Source organism: Centropristis striata, chromosome 24 (genome assembly GCF_030273125.1).
Source record: "Centropristis striata isolate RG_2023a ecotype Rhode Island chromosome 24, C.striata_1.0, whole genome shotgun sequence".
NCBI lineage: Eukaryota > Metazoa > Chordata > Actinopteri > Perciformes > Serranidae > Centropristis > Centropristis striata.
Window position 1 is genome coordinate 6,556,182 of NC_081540.1, and position 27,025 is coordinate 6,583,206.

Here is a 27,025-nt window from a genome sequence, read left to right on the forward strand (position 1 = left end):
GAGGGCGAAAAGGCAATATCGGCTTCAAGAATCGGCCCAAAAAAATCAGCAGCACATATCGGGGATCGGTTAAGACTGATGTCAAAATAATCAGTATCGGCCTTAAAAAACCTGTATCGGTCGATCACTATCAAAAACCTATTTATTTTTAAAATAAACATACCGATAATATCACTCCAAATTGCTTCTCTAAATCTGGTCTTGAGGCATTGGAGCTGACACTACTATTATGGGATGTTCAGTAATATGTGTTCTCTAAATGCATGACTAACCGATCCAATGTGTACTTCTGGATCCCCAAAACATTTCAGCTTCACCGGATCAACTTGTTTTGCACCTGACAGGTCCTGACTTGGTGTCGTTTGGCTGCTTATGTCATCGGGGTTTCCTCTGCCAAATGAAAAACAGTTAAAATTAATTACACAATAATACACAAAAAGGCAATAGGAAAAATGATTCCAAAAAGCATTCCAATGGATCCTGCACTTTTTGTCTTAGGACTTTACCAAAAGGTCACAAATTTAACAAAAATGAAGGCATATTAATAGATATGTGTCTGTTACATGCCATAAGATCCATGGCATTGTTTTGGAAAAAGACCAGCAGACCAAATGTTACGTATTGTTTGAGGCAAATGCTCACAACTTTTCCTTTGGAGAAAGTGACATATATACGGAAAGGACAGCAGGAAATGTTTGAAAAGATATTAGAAGCGTTTAATGTTTTTGTTAATGTTAATGGTATTGATCTGGTAACTGACAATGAAGAGGAATAAGTAGTCCGCTACGTAAACCTTATAACCTAAAACCTTTAGTTCATTTGTAATGTGGTTTTGTTATGTAAGAAAATGTCAACAAGCAGCAGTTACACACAGAGACAATAACACAATTAAATAAAAAGAACAACCTAGGCATACTTCAAGCTATAAAAATATAAAAATACAATTAAAATACAATAAAAAAATAAAGTGTCTAAAGAAGGAGTATGTATTAAGGAGTAGAATTCCAGTGCAGAATAAATATGAATATGCAATATAAAAATGTTGGTGCCGTGAAACAAATAAGGTGCAATGAACAGTGTGCATAAAAAAACACAAAGTGCATAACGACTGTTATGCACTTTACTGTTTAAAAAAAAAAATTACACAGCATCCTTAAGTATTCTTAAATGGACAGAAAGTAAATTATGTTTTACCGTCTGTTTGTCCTTTTTCTCGAGCAGTGGTGCCGTTAGAGTCTGTAGCGTCTCTTGCTGTATTAACGGTATGACAATGTCAACTTTTTCATCATAATTAAAATATTTGAAACAAAATAGACGTATGTAAGTTAAAACTCACATTGTTCCCCGTTCTTCCTCCAGAAGTCTGCAGGGAGGTGGAGGACAACAGGACGGGAGCATTAACAGAAATAACAGCACAGAAGAAATCTGTAAGTATGTCTAAAGGATTATTAAAGCATTGTTAATAATTAAAGTTACTGACCTGCTTCCCACGGCATATTATCTGGAATGAGAGCAGATAATATGTGAGTCACTATTTATCACTGTTGCTAAAACTTCACCCAGAATTTTCCTAATTTAGCGTTACTCTCACAGTGAACATAGGGGTTACTATAAGGCAGAATAATTATATGAAATGTGTTATCTTTCTTAACATTCTGTCTTTAGTTTTCACCCATTTGGGCCCCAAAACTATATCTAGTCGAGGTGCCTGATAACTTTAATTTTTCATATATTATAATATTTAAAATGTATGTAAATAAAATAAATAAATAATAAAGACTTTAAATAAATAAATAAATAAATTTAATTCAATAAAAATAAAATTTCTGGTTAAGTCAATGAAACAAAGAGAATGAAATAAAAGGGATAGTAATTTTTAAAATGTATGAGGAAAAAAATCTATAGAAATTAAATAAAAATACAATTTCTGGTAAAGAGAATAAAATATAAGAGATGGCAATAGCAACATTTAAAATGTGTGTAAAAAATAAAATAAATGAAACTAATTTAATAAAAAATAAAATTGCGGGTTAAAAAAAATTAAACAAAGAGAATTAAATAAAAGGGATGGTAATATTTGAAATGTATGAGGGGAAAAAATCTATAAAAATTAAATAAAATAAAAATAAAATTTCTGGTAAAGAGAATAAAATATAAAAGATGGCAATAGCAATATTTAAAATGTGTGTAAAAAATAAAATAAATAAATAAATGAAACTAATTTAATAAAAAATAAAATTTCTGGTTAAAAAAATAAACAAAGAGAATTTAATAAAAGGGATGGTAATATTTGAAATGTATGAGGGGAAAAAAATCTATAAAAATTAAATAAAATAAAAATACAATTTCTGGTAAAGAAAATTTAATAGATAAAAATAAGAATTAAATAAGATTTCAAATGTATGGGGACAAACAAAGAGAATAAAAATAAATTAATTAATGAATACAACTAAAATGAAATAAAAATACAATTTCTGGTAAGGAAAATGAGCATTTTAAATTTTAAGACTTCCTGTGCTGCTTAAAAAGAGTTCTTACCTTTGTTGAAGAACCACTCTCCTAGAGGAAATGAACAAAGTGATTAAAAAACTTCACACAAATATAAAATGCAGATGAATTTGACACAAAATCCTCTAGATAAATGCAAATAAAACCAGTATAGTGTGGCGAGTGTTCACCTGCTTTACACCTGTGGAAGCAGACCAGCAGCACCACAGCGATCAGTAAGCAGAGGAACACCGTGAGTCCCGTGGAGAAGTTCAGCTTCATGGCAGCTGAACGACACAACGCAGCAGCAATAAGAGCAAGTTTTAGGTGGAAATTCGGTGAGAATTGAGATATTTTCAGTACATTAACTCACGTGGGGTGAAGGGGTTGGGGAAGGGGTTGGAGAAGGGCTCGCTGCTCTCCTGACTGACTGGATTCTTCAGCTGACAGGTGAACTCTTTTACACTCATGTCGTCGTCCTAGAAGATTAAATATACATTTATATGTGTATAAATGTTACCTGTTTTTTTTTTTTTTTTTTAAGTTTCAATGCCCATGTCTGGACTGTTAAATGTACAAAGGTAAATACTGGTAAAAATAGTAAAAGTATAAATATTAAAATAAATAATAATAATAATGTATTTAAAAAATAATAAATAAATTAGATTAAATTAAAAAACAATTTCTTGTGAAATATAAATAAAAATAATAATGTATTTAATAATTATACAGTAAAGGATAAGGAGATTCTTTTTTTTTTCTTCAAGTTTCTAAACTAAACTGTCAAGAACTAAAATGTACAGTGCAACACTATGGTATATAGCAAATTTTACATAATTTGTCAAAACTTTAGAAAAAAAAATGTTTTTTTTAGAATATGTTCTGCTCAATATTGACAAAATGTGTAAATGGAGAAATAGTAAAAAATAAAAAAAATAATAAAGAGCCATTTGATGTTTTTTCAAAATGAAGTTATTACATGTATAAGTCCACTTGAATACACTGTAGGTAGCTAAAGTATTTAATATTCATCATTCATTTGTGGTTAACAAGTTAGTTTTAGTTTTAATTTCGTTGTCAATTTTTGTTTCAAATTCAGTTAGTTTTAATTGGTTTTTAGAGTGTGTTTGCTAGTTTTAATTAGTGTTTAATTTTTTTTTAGAAAATGCTTAGTTTTAGTTTAGTTTTTATTAGTTTTAGTGATTTTGTAATGGGGTATTTGTTGGGTGTGAGATTCAATAAGGTAACAATAAATGTTTCCTTTATTTCCTTTTGTCTGATCCATCTCAGCCCCAATAAGTTTATTAAGTCATAAAACCAGATAGATGAAATAGATTTCACATCAACCAAAAAGGTTTACGTATGAAAAAAGTTGACAAAGAGGAAAACGAAGTACATTTTCACTATAATTTTAATTACTTTTAGTAATTTTTGTAACCACACAATACAGTTTCAGTTAGTTATCGTTTTTAAAAAAAAACTCTAGTTTTTATTTTTATTTCAGTTCACGAAAATGTTTTTTCAATTCTAGTTTTCGTTGTTTCATTAGTTTCCGTTACCAATAACAACCTTGGTGGTTACACCATTTGACATCTTGCCAACCCTTATTTGTCACTGACCCATATAGTAACTCTGCATCACAATCCCTGTCTGTGGGCAAAAACACCTGTATTCATATCATCTAGGGAAGAGAACAACATGGTTGTCCTGTTCAGTGTTTATATTACCTTTGAGATGAGTTGCTCCCGAGATGAAGATGTCTCATTGTTGTCTGATCTCCATGTGTAGGTCACCATTCCGGCTCCTGTGACATCTCCGGCACACGTCAGAGTGCAGCTGCTCTCGTCAGCATTACACGACTTTGTCACAGTGGGTTTAGGGACAGGAGCTGTTGTTGTTGTTGTTGTTAGAAAAACAAACAAATTAGAAGGATCTCCATTAGCTCGACCCTAAAGTGGAGCTACTTTTAGTGGGGTCTATATTTAAAACATACAGAAATAAAATTAGTTTTACCAGTATATTCATTCCAATCATGGCATACTGCATCATAGTTTGACTGATTACCAACATAAATTAGCAAAATTAAAAAAGTTATCATGTCCGTGGCCTAGAGGTTAGGAATCGGGCTTGTAACTGGAGAGTCGCCGGTTTGAATCCCAGTACTGACAGTTCAAGGACTGAAGTGCCCTTGAGCAAGGCACCTAACCCCCCCGCACAGCTCCCCGGGCGCAGTAATGTGCTGCATGGTGTGTTCACTTGTGTGTAAAAAAAGGATGGGTTAAATGCAGAGGTTAATTTTCTCCATTGTGGGATTAATAAAGTAATTGATCTTAATCTTAATGTCAGGAGTATTTACATTATACAATGTCATACATACATCATACAGTAATTATTTAATTGCAAACATCCCTCTAAAAGTGTCATCCCTATAAAAATGTACATTTTGGAATGCTGATGACAAATGACCACATTTTTTTTTTGTGAACCAAAAATCCAATGACCAAAAGATACACCAAACATGAGTAAAACATTTTAAAAATATAAATAAATAAAAAATATAGGATAGTGAGTTGCACATATTAATTGTATTGCACATATCAATTTCATTGCACAATTCGCTCTAAACCAGCTAGTGGAAACGCCCCGAATTTGCATTTTCTTTAATGCAACATTTAAAAATGACGCTTCACAATTCGCTTCGACTTTAATGGAGACCAGGCTAACAAATTTCCAGCTTGAACTAAAAGTTGCACAGTTGACAGCAGTATTTCATCGTGATAAACCTGTCTGGACGGTGTGATTAATGCACTTACAGATAACTGTGAGACGAGTCGGTGAGGTCAGTGAGACCTTGTAGTTGATTTCTGATGTGTACACGCCGCTGTCGTTTCGCCTCAGTCCTGTGATCGTCAGCTCTCCGCTCGACGTGTTCAGGTGACCACGAGCTTGAATCAAACACAGATGTGACACAGTGATGATTGAGCATCAAAATCAAAAACCAAAGAATAAGCTGAACTCGGCGAAGTATACTTATGAAGCGATCCTTTACATCCAGTTCATTATTTTCCCAATCGGCGGCAATGTCGGGACCGATTTTCCACAAGATTTGGGTGATGGCCTCAGTCTGAGGGATCACACCAGGTTTGAGGACGACTTCACCGCCGAGCCTCCCGTAAATCTCTGCAAGGATGAAAAGCAGCTCAGGGTGTTAAACAGCCTTAAAATGGGCTTTTTATTGGCTGGACTCTGGTCTGGTCAACAGAAAAACACACAAGTGGTCTTTTTTAAAGGCTGATTCTGGCATTTATAGACTCAGCATTCAGACCCTCATTAAAGGGAGAGTTCAGGATTTTGGACATTAAGTTGTATGACATACTTGCCAGTCATGCAGTGGATGCAAAGCTATTAGTTAGATAGTTAGATTAGCTTTGGTGTTTGAGCTCTGACCGGCTCCGATCGTAGAAAAACAATCATGAAAAAAAAATATTAGACCATTGTTTTCTTCAATTTCTTGTTCATTTTAATGCCTGGTACAACTAAAGGTACATTTGTTTGCACAAATATAATGATAACAACAAAAATGGCTGAAAAGAGTTAAATTTAAGAGCTGATATCGCAACATTTTCCATGGTTTTTCTTTAGAATAACCAAAATCATTATCAAGAAAACCATGGAAAATGTCTAGATATTTTACAAATTTCTTTTGTGTTCCACTCGTCTTTATTCTGCTACATTTTACTTCATTTCTGCTCTATTCTGTCCATTTCTATATTCCATTCTATGTCTACCCTCGTCTTCTATGTCTATTGGCATGGCTGCATATGATACAATGTTGCCAGAGAATAATACAACAATAGAAACTACAGAATTGTCATAAACAATAACGGTACAAAAATGCAGGGAAAACAAAAGGACTATAGTTATGAATATCATGAGGGGGCCAGTAGGACAGGGATTCTCTCCACGCTGCTAAAATAGAGGAAGTCTAGAAATATTTGTGCTATTTAAGTATCTTTTTTGTAAAAAGAGTGACTGCCTCTACACTATTTTTTCTATTCCTTGTGGTTCTATTTTTGCTCTTCCTCTCTATTTTATTCTATTCATAGCTGTTCCAACTCAACTCTTCTGCTCTGTTATATTGATACTTTTCTATAATGCATGTTGCTAAAAAATGTATTCTATTCTATTCTATCAAGTTCTATTGATATTTTTCCATATGCCTGGGGCCATAAAGCCTTCATTCAGTTCTGTTCCCAACTTTTTTATAATGCATGGTGCCATAAAGTCTTCCATTCTATTTCTAACTTTTCTATAATGCATGTTGCCATTAAGCATTCTATTCTATTCTAGTCTGTTCTATTTTATTCTGTTCTGTTCCATTCCTATTTTTCTATAATGCTTGTTGCTAAAAAAGCATTCTATTCTATTCTGTTCTGTTCTGTTCTATTCCTTTCTATTCCTATTTTTTCTATAATGCTCGTTGCTATAAAGCATTCTATTCTATTCCGTTCTATTCTATTCGTCATTTTTCTATAATTCATGGTGCTATACAGTATTCTATAGTTCTATTCAGTTCTGTTTCTAACTTTTCTATAATGCATGGTGCTCTACAGTTTTCTATTCGATTCCTGACTTTCCTATAATGCATGTAAAATGTATTTTATTCTATTCAATTCTATTGCTATTTTTTCTATAATGCATGGTGCTATACAGTTTTCTATTCTGTTCATAACTTTCCTATAATGCTTGTTGCTAAAAGGTATTCTATTCTATGCATACATGTTCTATAATGCTTTTTGCTATACAGTCTTCTATACTATTAATAACTTCTCTATAAGTTATGAATATGATATGTTGCTATACAGAATTCTACTCTATACTGTTCTGTGCCTAAGTTTTCTATCATGCATGTTGCTATAAAGTATTTTATTCTATTCCTATTTTTCTGTAATGCACGTTGCTATACAATAACCTATTATTTTCTAGTTTCTACATTACACACTGCTATATCACATTTTATTTTTCTTCCATAAGTAGTTCATGAGTCTGATATTTTTAGACTCTTGTCCTTCGAAAAACTTGATCAAGGGCAAATTTTCTACCTTTTGATATTTAAAAAAAAATTAATGTGTAACGTTTTATGACTTTTGTAGAGGGGGCGAAGGTCACAGCTTGTCTTGATTTCTGATAACAACATAGTGTGCATTTTCATTTTATATTATATGGGTAGAATTTCCTGATTATTTATTTTGCACCTTGTAAAAGTACTCAATGTCAAGTCCTGCTGTAGGAATGTATTAAGATGATCTCTTAATGTTCTGTACTGTGCCTTACTTGTTTTTGTTTTTATTGAATAACCTGAAAGAAGTATGATATATAATCTTAATTACAACTTTTATATTGTCACCCTGTTAAAATAATCACCTAAGTCATTTTTTGTCAAAATTGTTTTTTTTTGCCTTGTGTGATTTTACCCCTTTAAGATAATGGCCTATGTCAAGTGTGTGACTTAAGCGGATTTATTATGCCTAAATCAAAATAAAATGTGACTTAGGCAATTTGTTGAACATGCCTTTGTGACTTAAGCAAGATATGGTAACACTTTATTTTGAAGGTGTCTACATAAGAGTAACATGAGCGTGTCATAAACACGACATGGGATGTGTCATGAACATTAATGACACTTTGAAGTAACATTAATGCTCATGATACTTGTCATGTCATGTTTCTGACAGGCTTGTGTCACTCTTATGTAGACACCTTCAAATAAAGTGTTACCATATCTTGCTTAAGTCACAAAGTCATGTTCAAAAAAATGCCTAAGTCATTTATTTCTCTTAAGTTACATAATTTAAACACAGTGTTATTACTATGCCAATAGCCATCCTTTGTTACATCCTTTTTGAGTGAAATGATCAATAAATGTCTTATGTTACACTTTTGGTGAAGTTTTTTGTGTTTCCTGCAAAATTTGAAAAATGAGTAAGGCTATAATTTTAAAAGGGTGACGATATGTAATGTTTTAGCCTCCTGTGGCACACTGCAGGCCTGTTGTAGCTCATGCTGTCTGTGTTGAGTTATTATTCTATTAACGTAGTTATATCTTCATGCTGGCTGACTGGGCGCGGCCATGGACAGGGGAAAACACAACGCTGCGACGTAAATCGCACATACATCCATGATATAACTCACAAAACGGATACTTTGAAACATGTAAAACAAGGCATCCAAACAGTAACTGTGTTAAACTCTTACCGGTTTCTGCGGACTCAGCAGCGGCCAGGAAAACACCCAACCAGACGGCCCACATCATGGATGTCTCGGACCGGGACATCTCACTCTTTAGTCGTTTAAACGGTCAAAAAGAGACGAAATCTAAGCTGCTTCTGCTCTGAACCGACATAAACATGTTATTCAACCGGTAAAAACATTACAGGCGAAGTGTGCTCGCTTTAAAATGACTTAGCTGGCTTTGTATGGCGAGAGACTTCAGCAAGAAGCTACTGAAAGTGAAAGTTAAAATGAAACCAAGTCAACAGGCTCAGTGTCTCCGCCTCCGCCGGGACATTCATTCACAAAAGATTTATTAATTCATCTAAAAATGTTTTCATATTCACTGTAGATGTGTCAAAGAGCAACACAACCACTGTTACAGTTCTGTATTTATGGAAATTATTTATATTATATATAAATGTTATAATAAAGAGTAATTCTTCACACATGCATAATAAAACGGTTCTTCTCTGCCCCCTAGTGTCCAGATGTTGTTACTGCAGCCTGAACACAAAACCTCATAAAACTGCTATGATAATAATAATGATAATAATAATATATTAACATATTTTACTGAGCAGACCTTTTAAACAAGCTGAGTCCCGATCAAAACTACCAAATATGTACTAACCCTTTTACTTCAGTTTATTTTCATAATTTATTTATTTATTATTATTTTGTGATTTAAGAAACTATATCCCCCCATCTCTTTCTATGCGTATATATATATATATATATATATATATATATATATATATATATATATATATACACACACACACACACACACACACAAACCAAGTATTGAGTCATATAGATGGACTTTTCAGAGGCCAACATTTCCATGTTAAACATACTTTTTGAAATTGGTCTTTTGTAATATTAATTTTTTTGGAGATACTGAATTTTAGGTCTTCATTAAATGTAAGCCATAATCATAATTAGAAGAAATTAAATAAATGACATGACATGAAATGTTTCATTCTGTATTTAATGGATCTATATAATGTGTTATTTACTGTCATAAATAAACTTTTCTATGATATTCTAATTTATTGAGATTCACCTGTGTGTATGTGTGTGTGTCATTATTTAAAACAAATTTAATACTGTAAAATTAAACAACAAAATACAAATTGCATTTTAAATTATATAATATATTAATATTATATATTAATATGTTTAAATTGACCAGGAAAGAATCATGAAACCTGACAAACTGCTTACAGATGCATTTAGAAATGATAATAAATCCAGCGACAACAATAACAGTAAACATTCGTCTTGTTGGATCATTCCTCCTGTCTTTTCCCTTCTTCCAGGTTGTTTGGGCTCAGAGGCTCCAGCTGCAGCCACAAACCTCCCTCTGCATGCATGGCCAGCTGGGGGAGACGACGAACTATCCCGGGCCCGAGTTCAGGGTGCACCCCCGGGGTCAGTCGAAACCTGAGCAGGGTCAACGCCACGACGACTCGAAGCTCTGCCATGGCAAATCTCTGACCAATACAGTTCCTGTGAACACATACAGGCTGTTAATGTTACTTTCCTGATTGTGTCAGAGCCTTGCAATGAGGACGCAGTATACCTGGGGCCTGAGGAGAAAGGGATGAAGGCATGAGAAGACCGTTCCTCAGTGTTTGTTGGGTCAAAACGCAGAGGATTGAACTCCTAAAGGAGGTAGATCACAGGTCAAACATGACATATCTGAGCCAAAGTGAATTCAATTACTTTTTTCCCCCCATTTCTTACATGTGGGTTTGTCCAAACAGCAGGGTTGTGGTGTGTCCCATAAATACTGACCAAAGAGATGGCACCTTGGGAAGAATAACACACAGTATGTATAGATAAGTGACTCTAAATGACTATGAAGAAACAAAACAATACATAAAAAGTGAAAAAATACATACATATGAAAGTGACAAAACAACCACAAAAGGATGCAAAGGAACTAAAAGGAGAGTCAAAATGATTTCATAAAATTACAAACAGACAAAGATATACAAAACTGCTGCAAAGAGACAAAATGAGACAACAAAGATGCTCACAATGGCTAGAAAAAGGGGTAAAACAACTACAAAGACACAGAAAACCACCACAAGGAGAAGCGAAACCACTGAAAGAGACTCAAAATGACTACAAATGAACATAAACAGAGTAAAAAGAGACAAAAAATGGCTACAAAAAGGAGCAAGACAAAAGCAAACCCAAAAAAAAACAACCCCCCCCCCCAAAAAAAAAACAAAAAACAAAAAAAAAACATAAAATCAAAATCATATCACAAAATCATAAAATGACCATAAGAGACACAAAACAACTACACAAATTGGGCCAAGAATACAATGTTTACCATTTATAAATGATGGTTATTGTAAAGTGTTACCAAAATGTCAAAGTACTGCCAAGTCTACATTCTGTCATTATTAAAAAATGTGAAATATGTTATCAAATCTGTTTCTGTTACAAAATGTCTTTACAGAAGTCTGTGTCTTGTTCCTCTGTAGGACTTTATTATAGACAAAACTACTCATGGGATAGTTCACCTTCACTGTTTCACACAACTCACTATCTTTCACTTCCTTATCAATGCTGGCAAATGGGAAGTGGGTTTCGAAAAAAGTGTTTTGTGACCTTTTAAAATATTTTTAAAAAATTTCCAAAAGAGCCACAAGTGGCTGCATCTCACCCTTTGGCAGCGTGCGGCCCCCAGGCAGCGGCATGTCCTGGGTGTACGTCCTGGTCACAGCCTGCAGGGGAGAGTGCAGCCGCAGAGACTCTCTGATGCACATGGTGGTGAAGGGAAGGTTGGACAGATCCTCCCTGGAGATCAACAGGATTCATTTTTACTGAGAAAGTTACAATCAATTGTTTTTTAACCCATAAGAACCCATGGTGACACCCGTGCAACAAACATGTTAAATCTTCTATTTTTTCTTACTAGGCTAAGTTTAAACTCATTTAACAATTCTAATCCGTTAATAGGGTGTCCTGTATTGCATTGAACTTGTTTTGACCATGTTTCCTGAACAAATTAAAGTCACAATTTTGATAAACAAAAAGACACATGGTTATTTGTATTTATTTATTATCGATGTATTATTATGCTACTTAAAAACAAATCTAAAGAAATAATTTGTTGTTAAACAGAACTAATAATGTCACAATTTTGATAGATGTTGTGGAGATGCAGAGAAAAAGGCAAATTTGTGTCTATTTAAAAAAAAAATTAAAATACAAAATATTATAAATATAAATATTATAAACATAAATACTATAAGCGCCCAATGTAATGTTTATGTCACATCACAGATCTTTGACATTTAGGGATAGTGTTTTTGAAAACACATCAGAAATGGTGGTATATCCCCCATAACTTTCCTTTAAGGATAACTGGGTCTGGGTTCTTATGGGTTAATTAAGGTTGTGTGTGTTTTCTGACCACTCTATCTTCTGCTCCTCTCGTCCTTGCATCAGCTCCGTCACCTCCTGCCTGCACTGCTCCTGAAAGTGGTCGTGGCGTGCTAAATTATGCAGTATCCAACAAATCGCACTGGCTGTCGTGTCATGACCTGTGGGAGAAGTAAGACAGTCTGATTTATTTATTTAGTCTGATGAGATGTCAAAAGGTTTTTTTGTTTGGTTTTTAAAGAAAATGTTTATGTATTTGTTTTTCTGCAAATGAAGCCACAAACATTTAAGCAAACACAATGATTTTTTTTTTCAATTTTCTTTTCTTTTATTATTTTGTATTTTATTATTATTACTAATAGTTGTAGTAGTAGTCTTATGATTCTTATTTCTATGTATATATGTATATATATACGTATATGTATGTGTGTGTGTATATACACACACACATATATATATGTATATATACACACACACATATATATATATATATATATATATGTATATATACACACACACACACACACACACATATATATGTATATGTATGTATGTATATGTATATATAAAAATAGGATGGATTAACATTTTTTCAATGTTTTTTTGTATTATTATAATTATTTTTATGATTATTTACTTTTCATTTTTTTTATAAAATACAAAATAAATTCAAAAAATGAAAAAGTTGTTAATCCCTCTTATATTATTTATATAATAATTATTATTATTATTATTAATGTATATTTACACACACCTATACCTGTTTATAATAATTATATATATATATTCTGCATGTAAAATGATTGAATTAGGTAGGAGTTTAAGGAGCAAACAGTAAACTTACACATCCTAAACAGTAGCATTTAGCATTAAGCTATAACTGTCACTGTTGCTTTAAACCGTCCCACCTGCAAACATGAAGGTGTTGGCCTCGGCCTGGATGTCCTCGTCTGTTAGGCCTTGTCCATCCTCATCCTGAAATCATACAGATTTCACTGAAACCTAAAAATCTTTTTGTCACTGTCCCTCTCTGTTTCTCATTTCTTCTTCTCTCCTACCTTTGACAGCAGTATGATGTCCACAAAATCTTTCTTCCTCTGTGGTGCTGTCTCCTTCTGCTGGCTGATCAGGGCTCGGCGCTTCTCAATCACCTCCCTGGTAAACCTTTATGTTGTATATAAACACCGAAAAAGAATAGTCAACAACACCTTAAATGCTAAATTGAATATGTAAAAATGGAAACCAGTCCTTTATGACTTAATATTACACAGCCTTGTTGAATACTTTATTCTGATTGGTCAGAATCCAGGAGTCTATGGTATATTATCTTTTAAATAACAGACCGCTGATATAAACAACAGACCCGGTTTAGACACTGTTTAGCAGAATAAATAAAAACAATTTTAAACTCAATAAAATAATTATTTTAAAACACATACTTTGTATTAAAATATTGGTTTCTGTAATAAGAAGCTGAAAATATTATTAGAAATAATTAAGAAATTAATATTTTCTATTAAAATATTGTTTTCTTTAGTAAGAAACTGAAAAAAATCAAATAATTAAAAAATAAATATTTAGTATTAAAATATTGTTATTTTCAGTAAGAAGCTGAAAATCAATAAAAATAATATTTAGTATTAAAATATTAATATTATTAACAATAAAAACAATAACAATAAATTAATTATTTATATATATATAGGTTTACCCCTTTATTTTTTCATTTTGCAATAATGACCTGCTTGCTGTGCATTATCCCTTATATAAAATATAAAACAATGTAATTTAATGCAACTGCTTAGGAGATATTACAACAACAGCTTGATTTTAACTTCTGATTCCTGTTTAACAGTATTTGTTCAACAATGTCACAAGAAAGTCAAAAGGTCACACCCGTTCACAATACTCAAGGCCTTTTTGAATCGTTTTCCCTGCTCTGTTCTCCAGTAAAACCAGTCCCAGTGGTGTAAAATCCTAAAGCGACGATCTATCAGCAGATCACTCAGCTCCTCTATGGCGGACACGAAATAACTGGAAGATCTGGAGAGAGAAAGTACATTTTAGAAGAACAGAAGACCAACAGAAGGGTGTGTGTGTGTGTGTGTGTGTGTGTGTCTGTGTGTCTATACGTGTGTGTGTGTGTGTGTGTGTGTGTGTGTCTGTTTGTCTGTCTGTCTGTCTGTGTGTGTGTGTGTGTGTGTATGTCTGTTTGTGTGTGTGTGTGTGTGTGTATCTCTGTCTGTGTGTGTGTCTGTGTATGTGTGTGTGTGTGTGTGTGTGTGTGTGTGTGTGTGTGTATGTCTGTGTGTGTGTGTGTATGTGTGTGTGTGTATGTCTGTGTGTGTGTGTGTGTGTGTGTGTGTGTGTGTGTGTGTGTGTGTCCTCACCTCTGACAGTTGCTGTTGTAGCTGAAAGCACATTTCAGTAAAGCGTCCAGTGTCATCAGTATGACGTGGTCAAACATCTCCAGATTAGTCGTGCCTTTTGCCACCAGGTGGCGCCACTTATCCTGAAATAAATAAATAAATAAATACAACTTTTATGCCTGCAGTTAGGCGTGTTGCATCTGTTAACTCCTGTGTGTCTTACATGCATGGTGTTAGTTGTGGTGTTGAACTTGACGACATAGTTCTTCAGAATATCAAAATGAAAAGCTGGAGTCAGCAGCCGCCTCCTGCGAGACCACACCTCCCCGTTGCTTAGCAACAGGCTCTGTCCTGGGATGCGAGATGGAGAAGGTTAGGAAGTGAGGCTGTCTCTGCTTTTTTTATTTTTTATTTTATTCAATTTTTTTCCCCCGTGTTTTTTTTTCTCCCTCTTTCTATCTGCTTTTCTCCTCTTCTTCTCATCCATTCACCATATTAACATCACCCAAGAATGATGGCTTTAAAAACTTCCAGAGGATTTTTTTGTTATTGTTGTCCTTGACCTGTTTGTTATAATAATTACTTCAAGTATTATTTAATTAGCAGTCGTGTAGCACGCAATAACGTCCTGAAAATGTTATAAAAGAAAAAAGAAAAATTACAATTAAAAAACAAAACCCCATCATGTAATAAAATGTCTTGACTGACTGATATTATAAGAACATTTCCAAGGTGGCATTTTTTTTCTCTCTCATAATTGATGATAAAAGAATTAAAACATATTTAAATTCCTTTATGCTACAATGAGTAAAAAAAAAAAGTCTAATTTAACCATACTTATAACAATATACCACTTGTCAAATTTGACTCGAGTAAAGCTGAAAAATGCCAAAAAAATTAATAAATGAGATAAAATTTCACTAGACAATTACTGACATTATCGGTAGAAGTAAATTGTTTTTTGTTGTTTTAAAAAAAAAAAAAGTTTAATTGCATCACATTTTTAAAGACATGAGCAAAGTGACTCACCCAGCCATGGACGCAGATGGCCATAGATGAGCTCATCTTTCATTGTAATGCTGGCTGGATAGACGGAGAAAAGAGCATTTAATGAAGTTTAGGAAGTGTAGTTTTAATAGCTGCAGTAATACTTCAGTAATAATACACTACCAGAAGCCATCAGCAGAGGTTTGACGTAGTCAGGGTGGAAGAGTCTGACCAGGTGATAGAAAGGGCCGAGGAACCAGCTGCAAGAGTGTTTGTATTTCTGGATCAAGTCATCCGCCTGCTGCAAACCTTCTTCTGTGCTCTGCATCTGAGGAACCAATAAATATTTGCTTGGAAAACATCACAATATACAGCATATGTTTCATTGAATTCCAAACTAATTATTGAAAAAGCAAAGAGAGTTTCTTTTGGTTTACCCATCAAATGTGTTGCTGAATTCTCTGACAGCGATTCAAAGGAAATTTTGTAATAATATTATGCAACAGTAAGCATATCCTGTATTACACAGAGAAATCAGTTAGATTTCCCCAAGCCTTCCCTGACTGTCACTCCTTACAGTTTTTCTGTTAAATATGTAATGTTGGATGCATCACTGAAAAGGCCTTCACCACCAAAAGTCACTTTTGGTTCAAATTTGTCAACTTCCTATGCATTTATTTTCTGTCTCTGTTTAGCATCTTTCAGTCTGTCCTTACATCACATGCATGGCTCCTTTTTCTCCACACAAACTTGGCTATCAGTCAGATTTTTCATTTTATTTTAATTGAAGTATAAAGCTGCCAGGAACCCAAAAATACAAACAAAAGACACAGGTGTCTATGGAAATGTACCATTTCTTTTCTTTTTTTAACCATTTATACACATAAAAAAGCAGAATGAATAATAAAACCACAAAACAGTCTATTTGCATGTAAATTAAAAACAGTAATAATTTTCATTGTAGAAAGAAAATTCACATTTAAAAAAAAGTCTAGAAACATAAATGTCACACTGTGAAAGCTCCTATGATGCACTTTCAACTGGCTTTCTCAGCTTGTCTACATATCATATATAAATAAAGTTATTACTGTAAATAAAGCATATGTATTTTCGATAAATAGATGGACTCCAGAGGGTTACTCTTTATATGTTGCAATTTGAGCCTTTTTCTGAAATTAGCAAAGGCAGAAAACAATAGAACAAATGTATGTCAGTGTGTGTTTTACCAGCCGTGGTGTGTGTGTGTGTGTGTGTGTGTGTGTGTCCTACCTGACCCAGGTGTCCTAACAGCCAGGAGTGTGTAGGTGGCTTGCTGAAGCAGGACAGCCTGTATGTGTACCAGGTGTGTCGTGCCAACAGCCTCCCTGTCCAAAGTGTGACCACAGCTCCCAGTCCTACAAACAGGAGCTGACAGAGACCCGTCCAGCTGAGGACCTGCAAGAGGACACCCTGAAGGAGAGACATCATGGGACAGAAAGACACTCGCCCTGCTCTGACAGCAAGTGTGTTCACATTGAGAAGTTACTCAAGTTGAAATATGCAGAAACCAAACTGTTCCTCCCAATTATTTCAACAGGATGAGCTGATGTAACCATCATGAGAGATTCCACTTCCTTTGTTAAAATAACCACTCATTTTGTCAAAAAAGTCTAAACTATTAACCATTAACCAGGTTGGAAATTGATTTTATTCTTTACATCTTCTAGCTCATACACACAAGCAATTATTGTTTCAAATTGTAGTTCATTTTTATTTACCTGTTTACATATGTATAGAACACGGATGGGCAACTTAAATGCTGGAGGGGGCCACAATTTTTTATCGACACTACCACAGGGCCACATATAGGACGGTGCACTTAACCAGATATGATGAAACTGCAATTTTAAATATGTTAACAGGGCAGTAACTTAACATATTTCATGCTCAAATGCATGTATAACAGTATAAATAGGAATACAAAAGGTTTGAAGCAAATAAAAAATAACCACTTACTGTGATTTTTTTTTCAGTGCAAGAACATCAGACCAACATTAATTGCAAGAAGTCATTTTGTGCATTTTTACTCTGCACTTTTAAGATTTCATGCTCAAATGCATGTAGTTGTACTGAGGGCCACTTCAAGCGAGGGTGTGGGCCGTATGTGGCCCCCGGGCCTCCAGTTGCCCATCCCTGGTAATAGACCAATTGATTTATTTTGTTGCTGTTGTATTGTTATTGATATGAATGCAGTACTATTATTCTTACCAGGATCTATATCAAGAGGTCAAATAAATGCTGTTTTTCTCTCTTGCTGTAAGTTATATATCTTTTTTCTTGCTTAATATGTGCACATTATTTTATGTTTGGTATACTTCACTGAACCGATTAAAAACACGGGAATGCACTTTTCTCACTTAAAAATAATATAACAACATGAGCGTTTTGTATTTGTCCTTTATTTGTTCTATTTATCAACTCATGTACATCAAGTTTTAGCTTTGTCACAGAGGGTCAAGGGAGTCTTAAAACATCTAAAATCCAATCATTTGAATTTAAGGCCTTAAAATGTCTAAAATTGTCTTTAAAATCTCGCAAAATGTCTTAAATTCGATTTTCAAAGGTCTTAAAAATCTTTAATGTTTGATTTATTTTAAATGTTTTCATTTAGAAGACACTTTAACACTTATTAACAAATATTAGTTCACAATAGAGAGGCCTCTGTAATTTTAGTTAGCATTTTTATTTAATGTTTGGTATACTTCATTGAACAAATAAAAAACACGGGAATACACTTTTCTCACTTAAAAAAATATAACAACATGAGCGTTTTGTATTTGTCCTTTATTTGTCCTATTCATCAACTCATGTACATCAAGTTTTAGCTTTGTCACAGTCAGATATTTTTTATATAGAGTGTCCAAACTTATTTCATGTATACTTCATGAGTAGTTCGGTTTTTCAAGGTGCTCCTGAAGGCCACACCGATTAGGCCCCGGATGCACCTGAGCGGCCAAAGGAGCTCAGACGTCTTGATTATTTAACGGAGAAATTTGGAAGTCATTGTTTGACTTTGCTAAGCAGCCTGAAATTAAAAATAAGTGTTGTTGTGCGTTTTCTCCGCTGTGATGTTCATACCTGTCAGCTTCAGGTAAGTCGTAATTAAGCTTTTGGTGTGGAAAACTCGACCTAGCTACCTAATTAGCTGCTTCAATTAGTCTTTGGTCCCAATGTTTACCCTCATACAGTTAACCCTTTGGAGTTTGGGGCTATTTTGTCGGTTTTTGACTCCTTTCTGCCTGTATAAACCACTTAAAAATCTTTACCATGACGTGTTGGTATCACTGTTTCCAGCACAGCCTCACTTATATGACCTGATTTTTTTTTTTTTTTTTTTTTTTTCATTTTGACTTACTGGATCAACATTTTGATAACACAAAAAACCCCACAAAAAAAATACAAAAAACACATAGAAACATACATTTCATAAAACCACACACAACACATTAAAGCACACATTTCTTTCTTCAAAAAACACCAAAGAAACACTTACAAAAAACACACAAAAAATTACAAAAAAACACACAAACACTTAAGCCTTAAAATGTCGAAAATTATCTTTAAAATCTCACAAAATGTTTTAAATATGATTTTGAAAGGTCTAAAAAAGTTTTCATGTTTGTTTTCGTTTAAATGTTTCCATTTTGAAGACACTATAACACTTATTAACAAATATTAGTTCACAATAGAGAGGCTTCTGGTATTTTTAGTTAGCATTTTTTTATTCCAATGTGAAAGAGCTGTGAATAAATTCATATACTTTGCAAGTAATTCTGGGCCTCCGATTTTCCTTCATGTCTTTTGTACTTGTCTTTTGTCGTGAAATGGGTCTTAAATTGTATTCATTATGGTCTAAAAAAATTGACTTTGATAGGAAGGCTATTGTTCACTTCAAATGTTTTTAGTAAACCATGTCTGGACAGTTTAAGGTGCAGGATCCTATGAAAAAAATGATTTGTGGATTCAAGATATCCAGCTTTATTTATTATTCTAGGATCTTTTTTCTGAAGTTCAATTATAAGGTCTATATTTGTTTTGGGTGCATTTCCTCAAATTTCAGCACGAAAAAACTATTATGCCTTATTAGGTAAATTAATCACCTATAGGCCTTGATTTAAAAGTATTATTTTTGTTGATTATCAAATTGGCCAAGTAAAGGAAACACAACTCAAATGCAGTTGTATGCAAGATACATTTTTGCAACCTAATTTGGGATTACTTTAAATTATTTCATAAAGTTAATGTTTTTTTTAGTAGCGAAAACTAGCCCCTGATTTTAAACAATCCCATGTTTATGCAACCAGTCTTAAAAAATAACCAGTTTGTGTTTTCTTTGTAACAAATATTGAGCATATGCTATTGAAATATTTTCGAGAATCTTTTTTTATTAGTAAGTTGCATTATTAAAAGTGCAGACTAATTTTTTCCTGTATGTGTGTTTCAGGTTTTCTGCTTAAAATGAGTGAAAGTGCAGAAGGGCACAGCAGTTGTGCCAACCAAGAGACGTCTCCACCTGCTTCACCTCGTTCACCCCCCAGCTGCAGCTCCCCGAGAACATGGCTGCCAGTCCAATCGCATCTGCACGATTCCCCGAAGAAGGATGTTCGAATGGAACAGGATTCTCAGGACCGTCAGTCGAGTCCTCAATCTCATTTCTTTGAGGAGCTCTTCTGTACCAGCCACACGTCCAACACTGTGATCCCTCTGGCAGGCGCCCTCATGACCACCTCCACGTCCCAAAGCGATGTAGTGAAACAAGGCTATGTGAGGAAGCTGGAGCGGAACCACAGAAGATATTTTGTCCTGAGAGCAGGAAGTCACACCGGGCCGAGCCGACTCGAGTGGTACAAGAGCTGGGAGAAGTTCATCGTAATGGAGAAGTCTGCTGGTAAAGCTGCGCTGTTTGGATCGAACAAGCAAGGGTTGGTAAAAGTAACTTCAATCAGTTAACCCTTAATTGGGCGAAGAACCATATTTGGTAACTTCAGCGGATATCCAAAATAAAAATATTTTGAGAAAAAAAGTTGCAAATTTACTAGATTAAAGTGGCAAATATACAAGGAAAAAAGTTGCAGATTTAAGAGATTTAAAGTGGCAAGTCTGTGTGAAAAAAAGTCACCGATTTACGAGAAAAAGGCTTTTTTTCTCTCGCAGATTCACCACTTTAAATCTCATATTTCTGCGCATTTTTTCTCGTAAATTTGCCACTGTAATCTCATAAATGTATTTCTTACAATATTACCCCCCTCCCCCGGGTCCGTATGTTATTTTTTACACATTCTGGCTGTATGTAATATCCAATCTAGGGTTGAAATTTGGAATTTGCAAGTATTCCAATGAGTGCCCTATTAAGGGTTAATGGTTTATAATATATCGTCAGTAGGGCAGCACCTGATGATTATTTTTTTCACTGTATGCACTGCAGGGCGTTATTCCCCAACTTTGTTCACTGGTAATCTGTGTTTTACACTCCAATATAAAGTCTCTCCAAAACAAGAGCGTGTTCCAATCAACTAAAAGGACTGTAATGCAACACAACAGCAAAATAATAACACAATGTACAATTCAAGTCACTTGTATTACCAGTCAGAACAGAACATCTTGCAGTAAAGATTGTGCAATTTGAATAACACTTGGCTTTTCTCTTAACAGAAATTATTGTAACAATTACAATCTTTCTGCATCAAAAAGTATTATCTTAATATAAATAATTGTCTTAACTGGTTTCACAGTTGTGCATAAAATCTCTGAAAGTTAATCGTAATATGTATGATGTTTGGGTGGAGTCAAAAGTAAACAGGAAGTACAGTGCTGTCTGTATTGCTTGTGCCACCGTCGTCGTCTTGCAAAATCAGCCCGGGATGCTTCCGCTTCGTGCTTGTGCATTGCGGTCGTACTGTTGTGATATGCCGTTTCTAATTTGCAGAGCGTGCAGAGCACCATGTTGTTCAGGCACAAAACACTCCGGCTCTCTGGGTGCTCTTTGGCGAGTTTTTTTCACCTCACCTTGCACTCTTCCTTTTACTTTCTTTTCGACACATCGACGTACGTTACGTGAATCGATGTACATACGTAGTCGGTTACGTTGACGTCGATGAGTCACCGCGCCGCTAGTTGTTTCCTCTTTGAACATCGTCACACTGTTAAAATAATCGCCTAAGTAATTTTTTTGTCAAAATTGTGTTGTTTTTTTGCCTAAATCATCTCCTCATGACGCCGGCCACCTATGGTAAAATCGCCTACATCCTCAGTTGATCAGATCATGTGATTTTACCCCTTTAAGATCATCACTTCTTTGACAATTTGCCACATTCATAGGCATCAGATAAGAACCCAGCAAAGAAGAGCTAGAGGGAGATTGTTTAGTTATCAGTTTAGTTTATCAGTGTTTTATTGTTGACACTAATATTGGTAACACTTTACTCTAAGGTGTCTACATAAGAGTGACATGAGCGTGTCATAAACATGACATGGGATGTGTCATGAACATTAATGACACTTTGAAGTAACATTAATGCTCATGATACTTGCCATGTCATGTTTCTGACAGGCTTGTGTCACTCTTATGTCGACACCTTCAAAATAAAGTGTTACCATATCTTGCTTAAGACACAAAGGCATGTTCAAAAAATTGCCTAAGTCATTTATTTCTCTTAAGTTACATAATTTACACACAGTGTTATTACTATGCCAATAGCCATCCTTTGTTACATCCTTTTTTGAGTGAAATGATCAATAAATGTCATAGGTTACACTTTTGGTGAAGTTTTTTGTGTTTCCTGCAAAACTTGAAAAAAAGAGTTAGGCGATTATTTTACAGTGACGGCATGTCATTTCCAGGGTGATTTACCTGAGGTGCTGTCTTGGTGTGAGCCGGAGTGGAAGCTCCAAGAAAGGCCACACAGTGGCGCTGTATGCGAAGGATCAAACCATGGTGCTGGTGTTGGAGGACGAGTGGGAACAAGAACAGTGGTACCTGGACATTAAGACACTGATGGATGAAGAGCAGAAGGATGAGGAGCACAGAGAAGGGTTGGATGAAGACGATGATGGGTATTGCACTCTGCCCCCCGCTGCTTTCTTCAAAGAGGTTAGACTGAGACTTTTTTTCTGACACATGCATCTGATTTAAAACTATAATAAAAGTGAAGATGTTTTTTTATCTGATCTGAACCTCCACTTCCTTCACCTTCTTCTAAGGTTTGGCCCGTGACGGTGAAGCCCAGAGGGCTGGGCTGTTCTAAGCCCCTGGCTGGGGAGAGCCGCCTCTGCCTCACAGCTGTATCTCTCGTCTTGGTCAGAGTAACTGCTTGCAGCGATTTGCCATCAGTTACGATACCTTTGCTGAGTGTTCGCCGCTTTGGACACAGAGATGGTTCGTTCTTCTTGGAGCTCGGCAGGTCAGCACCTAACGGCCCCGGAGAAATCTGGATGGAAGCAAGAGGTAATTAAAGGGTGGGTCTGTTATATTAAGTTTTTATTTTTATCGTTCCGTGCTTTCCTAGTAGTGTCCTCTATGTGTTCAACTCTAAAAATGCACACTTTGGTCGAAGTACGTAGACTTTAGAGTCAAAAACCCTCTGTGACCTGATGTTTGTTGCTGAAAGTCGCACAATAACACAAACCAACTAACAGATAAAGGCCGCGGGAGACCAGTAACTGCGAGGTTGAAATTGAACTTTCAAGAGTCTGGCGGTGTTGAAGAGTGACAAAATCAATCTTGCTTTGTGTAGGCTATATTTAGAATATTTTCTACTGCTTTAGCCTGTTGTCAGACAGCCTTTTCTGACGGTAGCCGCTGTATTGCTCTCTTTAAATCAGCAATTTTACCTTGCAGAATACAGGAGTTGCTGTTCTGAGAAAATAAAGAATAATTAGTAATAAAAGAAATGGCTAAATAAACATTACTGTTCAGTGTCAGTCAATTGCTGACTGTTGAGAAAAATAACTCAGAAAAAGTGAGCTTATATGAATAAAAGACATTATTTTTATTTATTATTGTTCAAATTTCTGCCTCTCTGCAGTACTGTGACCCCTCTTCTTTATGTCACCCTGTACAGGAAACCCAGCAGCAGCACAGCAAATACATGAGCAGGTTCGCGAGACAGTAAAGGCACTACGAGCTGTTCCTGACTTCAGTCGGTCACCGACCTCCAACCACAATCAGCTTCAGACCCTTCTGGCCTCGAAACACTGCCGACCCATATACAGAGAGAAGCATGTGAATGTGAGACCACTTGGTTCCCGTCTGGGCCTACCCCACAAACACCCAGAGGCCCAGACAAGTCCCACTAAATGTTACCTTGAGCGCGACAAAGCAAACCCTGAATTCACTCTCAGCGCTTTTAGGTCCCATCAGAGTTTAAAGTCTGAGACTGGCTACATGGAAATGAACCATCATCTCATGTCCGTGAACATAGGGAGGGAAAACGATTGCAGAAGTCCTGCCGAGGTGACGGGGGACCACTGCGGTGTTGCAGCCTGCGGGGTGGAGGGCTGGGAACCAGGTGAGGAGCAGAGGCCGGGGTACATGATGATGTCGCCACAGATGAGTCACAGCTCGTCTGTGCTGCCTCAGGATGACTACATGACCATGGCGAGCCCTCGTAAACACCACTGTCCTGTTTACTCTTCACCCTCCTCCTCCCTTCAGACATCATTCAACAGGTGAGTTGAGCTAACCTGTTCTGATAAATTTACTATCATGTCCATCATCAGAGGAATTGAATTGTAGAGAATTGTTCAGCTACCATTAATGAAACTCAATATTTCCATCGGAATTTAACCATTATTTTATATGTGGAAAATTGAGGAAAAAAAAACATTGGAGAAAAAAATGTCTGCTCTGTCATTTCTGGAAAAGCCACCCAACTACGTGTATCAACAGACTATAATAAGACTATTTTGAGAGTATCAAGACATTTCAATTTTTTATGACTTTTTCCCGAAAAATTTCGACATGCTATAGTTTGACTTTTTTTTGAGGAGGTCATTTTGGAAAACCCAAAATATGGTGTTTTTCTGTAATTTCTGGCCATATTATGCTCTAATATGTATCAACAGACTATAATTGACCCATTTTAAGCAGTTTTAGGCATTACTTACTTACTTCACCTGACAGTCCTGAGGCTCAATATTTCCATCAGAATTTAACTATTATTTTATATGTGGAAAAGCGAGGGAAAAAAAACATTGGAGAAAAAAATTACAACGCACAAAAAAATGTCTGTTAAACTAGAAACTGAGTTAAAAATGTATCATGCACGTTCTTGTTGGTTTTAGATCATTTCACCTGCTTCGTGTTTTTCTTTTTCTTTTTCTGGCTAGTATTTGAATGCCATATACCTATTTATATATATGAAATGGATATTTGTCCACCTGTTGGAAAAATATTGAAAGAAAAACAGAATTTTGGTGGTATACAGCACAAATCTTTTAAACAAAGTTTACTTTAAGTCATTTTGATCACAGCTTGTGCAATGTTTGGACTCACGCTTGTAAAAATAGAACTCCCTGTCCTTTTTCAGCTCCTCCTACGACGGCTACTCTCCGCTGCACCCGTCACATCATCAGACCGTCGAGCTCAGTCCTCCACGCTGGACGCCGACCTCAGTCAAACAGTCAGAAACAGACGCTGGCCAATCACAGACGAGCCTTGGCTGCTCCACCCGACAACAGGATGATGAGAGACTGGTGCAGAGACGTCTCCGAGCATGCACCAGGGCCACTTCGTATCCTCTGAGGGGGCTTGATGGGTCTGGCATGATCGCTCCATTTGACACAAGAGGACCCGGCTGCACCAGGCCAGTCCTGGCGAGTCCAGACTCGGGTTCATACCCATTCACTCAACTCCAGGCTACATCAGAGCGGTCTGTGAGAAGATACCGACTGTCTCTGTGTCTGCCGTCTTGCCTGCAAGCTGAGGACTGATACGAAGTGCTTCTTTTCATCAGTTCTTATCGATTTTTTTTTGTGTGCAGCTGGTGACGAGACAGTTCATCAGAAGTGGAAGTTCAAGTTGATGCAATAATACTTCTGTGTTTAAACACGGCCAGCACTTAATCACCTGCATGATGCAGTATTATGTTTGAGAAAAATAAAGTTTGTGATGCTTGTCTGTAAAAGCACTATGCGTTTACCCCTTGTTCCCATTTTTGGTGTGGATTTAATAAAGCCTTGGGTTTTGGTCTAAACCACACAGCACTTGAAAATGCCTCACTGTTGTATAAAAGTAATTAAAAGAATAAAGTTACATGAGTGCACCTTATCTAAGCCCTTCATTGACAACATCCACACCACCTTCTGTTGGGAAATAGGATTGAGGAAACCTTTAAAATTAATTTATCTGACTCCAACACAAAAACCTCTCACCTATTGTCCGCGCCGATCGTTCGTCAATGACCCCCTCAAAAAAAAGTCATAACCCCCCCCCCTTGTCGATTTTGGTCACAATACGTGAAATCTTAAAATGCCTAAAACTGCTAAAATGGGACAATTATAGTCTGTTGATACATATTAGAGCATAATATGGCCAGAAATTACAGAAAAACACCATATTTGGGGATTTCAAAAATGACCTCCCCAAAAAAAAAGTCATGTGTTACCTTGTTCTCGATGAAGGCGTTGACTCTCTGCAGCATCCCCTCACAGGTGAACTCGTAGGGCAGGTAGGGCTCAATCTGATCACACAAACAGAGAAGATCACAAATATGATCATAAACTGGAGCCTCAAGTCAGTTTTCTCTGTGTGTGCAGGAAGGAAGACGAGGAGCCTGGATCAGCTGGACATGGATCACACAAAGACATTCTTCTGACACCACCAGTTGATATGTATAATACGTAACAACAGTATAGTATGCCTACAACAAATTGTATTACATTTTCAGTTGATTTTGTTGTCATTTATCTCTCAGAAACAACGGTGGGGACCCTGGCAGGGGCCCCAACTCTCAGCTATACACACACTCACTGGTGAGAACTCTGTTTGACACACTCAAGTTTGTTTACTATGGCAAGATTTATTGGTAACTGTGTCCTGTCAAATGTAACTGAATTATACTCTAATATGTATCAACACACTATAATTGACCCATTTTAAGCAGTTTTAGGCATTTTAAAATTTGACCAATTTTGACCAAAATCGACATGCTATAGCATGACTTTTTTGAGGGGGTCATTTTTGGACATCCCAAAATATGGTGTTTTTCTGTAATTTCTGGCCATATTATACTCTAATATGTATCAACCGATTGTAATTGACCCATTTTTAGCATTTTTAGGCATTTTAAGATTTCACCAATTTTGACCAAAATCGACAAGGGGGGGGGGGTGACTTTTTTTTTGGGGAGGTCATTTTGGAAATCCCAAAATATGGTGTTTTTCTGTAATTTCTGGCCATATTATGCTCTAATATGTATCAACAGACTGTAATTGACCCATTTTTAGCATTCTTAGGCATTTTAAGA

The 27,025-nt window shown here is 35.6% G+C and overlaps 3 protein-coding genes across 3 annotated transcripts; 1 reads left to right on the top strand and 2 right to left on the bottom strand.

Annotated features, from left to right (window-relative positions):
• On the bottom strand, positions 1-9,001 carry LOC131963086 (lymphocyte function-associated antigen 3-like). Its single transcript, XM_059328223.1, has 11 exons — positions 8,743-9,001; positions 5,518-5,667; positions 5,301-5,432; positions 4,215-4,375; positions 2,861-2,966; positions 2,679-2,774; positions 2,539-2,559; positions 1,481-1,501; positions 1,337-1,363; positions 1,195-1,251; positions 1-390 (listed from the first exon to the last, which is right to left on the bottom strand). The coding sequence occupies exons 1-11, from the start codon at positions 8,819-8,821 to the stop codon at positions 371-373; spliced, it is 870 nt and encodes a 289-aa protein (XP_059184206.1). The 5' UTR covers positions 8,822-9,001; the 3' UTR covers positions 1-370.
• Positions 9,002-9,960: 959 nt separating this feature from the next.
• On the bottom strand, positions 9,961-17,142 carry LOC131962968 (cytochrome P450 4F3). Its single transcript, XM_059328085.1, has 13 exons — positions 16,791-17,142; positions 15,705-15,849; positions 15,564-15,617; positions 14,758-14,885; positions 14,556-14,677; positions 14,062-14,208; positions 13,224-13,329; positions 13,074-13,140; positions 12,197-12,326; positions 11,444-11,577; positions 10,510-10,574; positions 10,346-10,428; positions 9,961-10,272 (listed from the first exon to the last, which is right to left on the bottom strand). Exons 1-13 carry the CDS (start codon positions 16,986-16,988, stop codon positions 10,053-10,055), a joined length of 1,599 nt encoding a protein of 532 aa, XP_059184068.1. The 5' UTR covers positions 16,989-17,142; the 3' UTR covers positions 9,961-10,052.
• A 1,309-nt stretch (positions 17,143-18,451) lies between these two features.
• LOC131962918 (insulin receptor substrate 1-like) lies at positions 18,452-25,827 on the top strand. The gene is made up of 6 exons (XM_059328024.1): positions 18,452-18,651; positions 20,005-20,482; positions 22,401-22,650; positions 22,761-23,004; positions 23,621-24,227; positions 25,088-25,827. The coding sequence occupies exons 2-6, from the start codon at positions 20,019-20,021 to the stop codon at positions 25,488-25,490; spliced, it is 1,968 nt and encodes a 655-aa protein (XP_059184007.1). The 5' UTR covers positions 18,452-18,651; positions 20,005-20,018; the 3' UTR covers positions 25,491-25,827.
• The last annotated feature ends 1,198 nt before the right edge of the window (positions 25,828-27,025 follow it).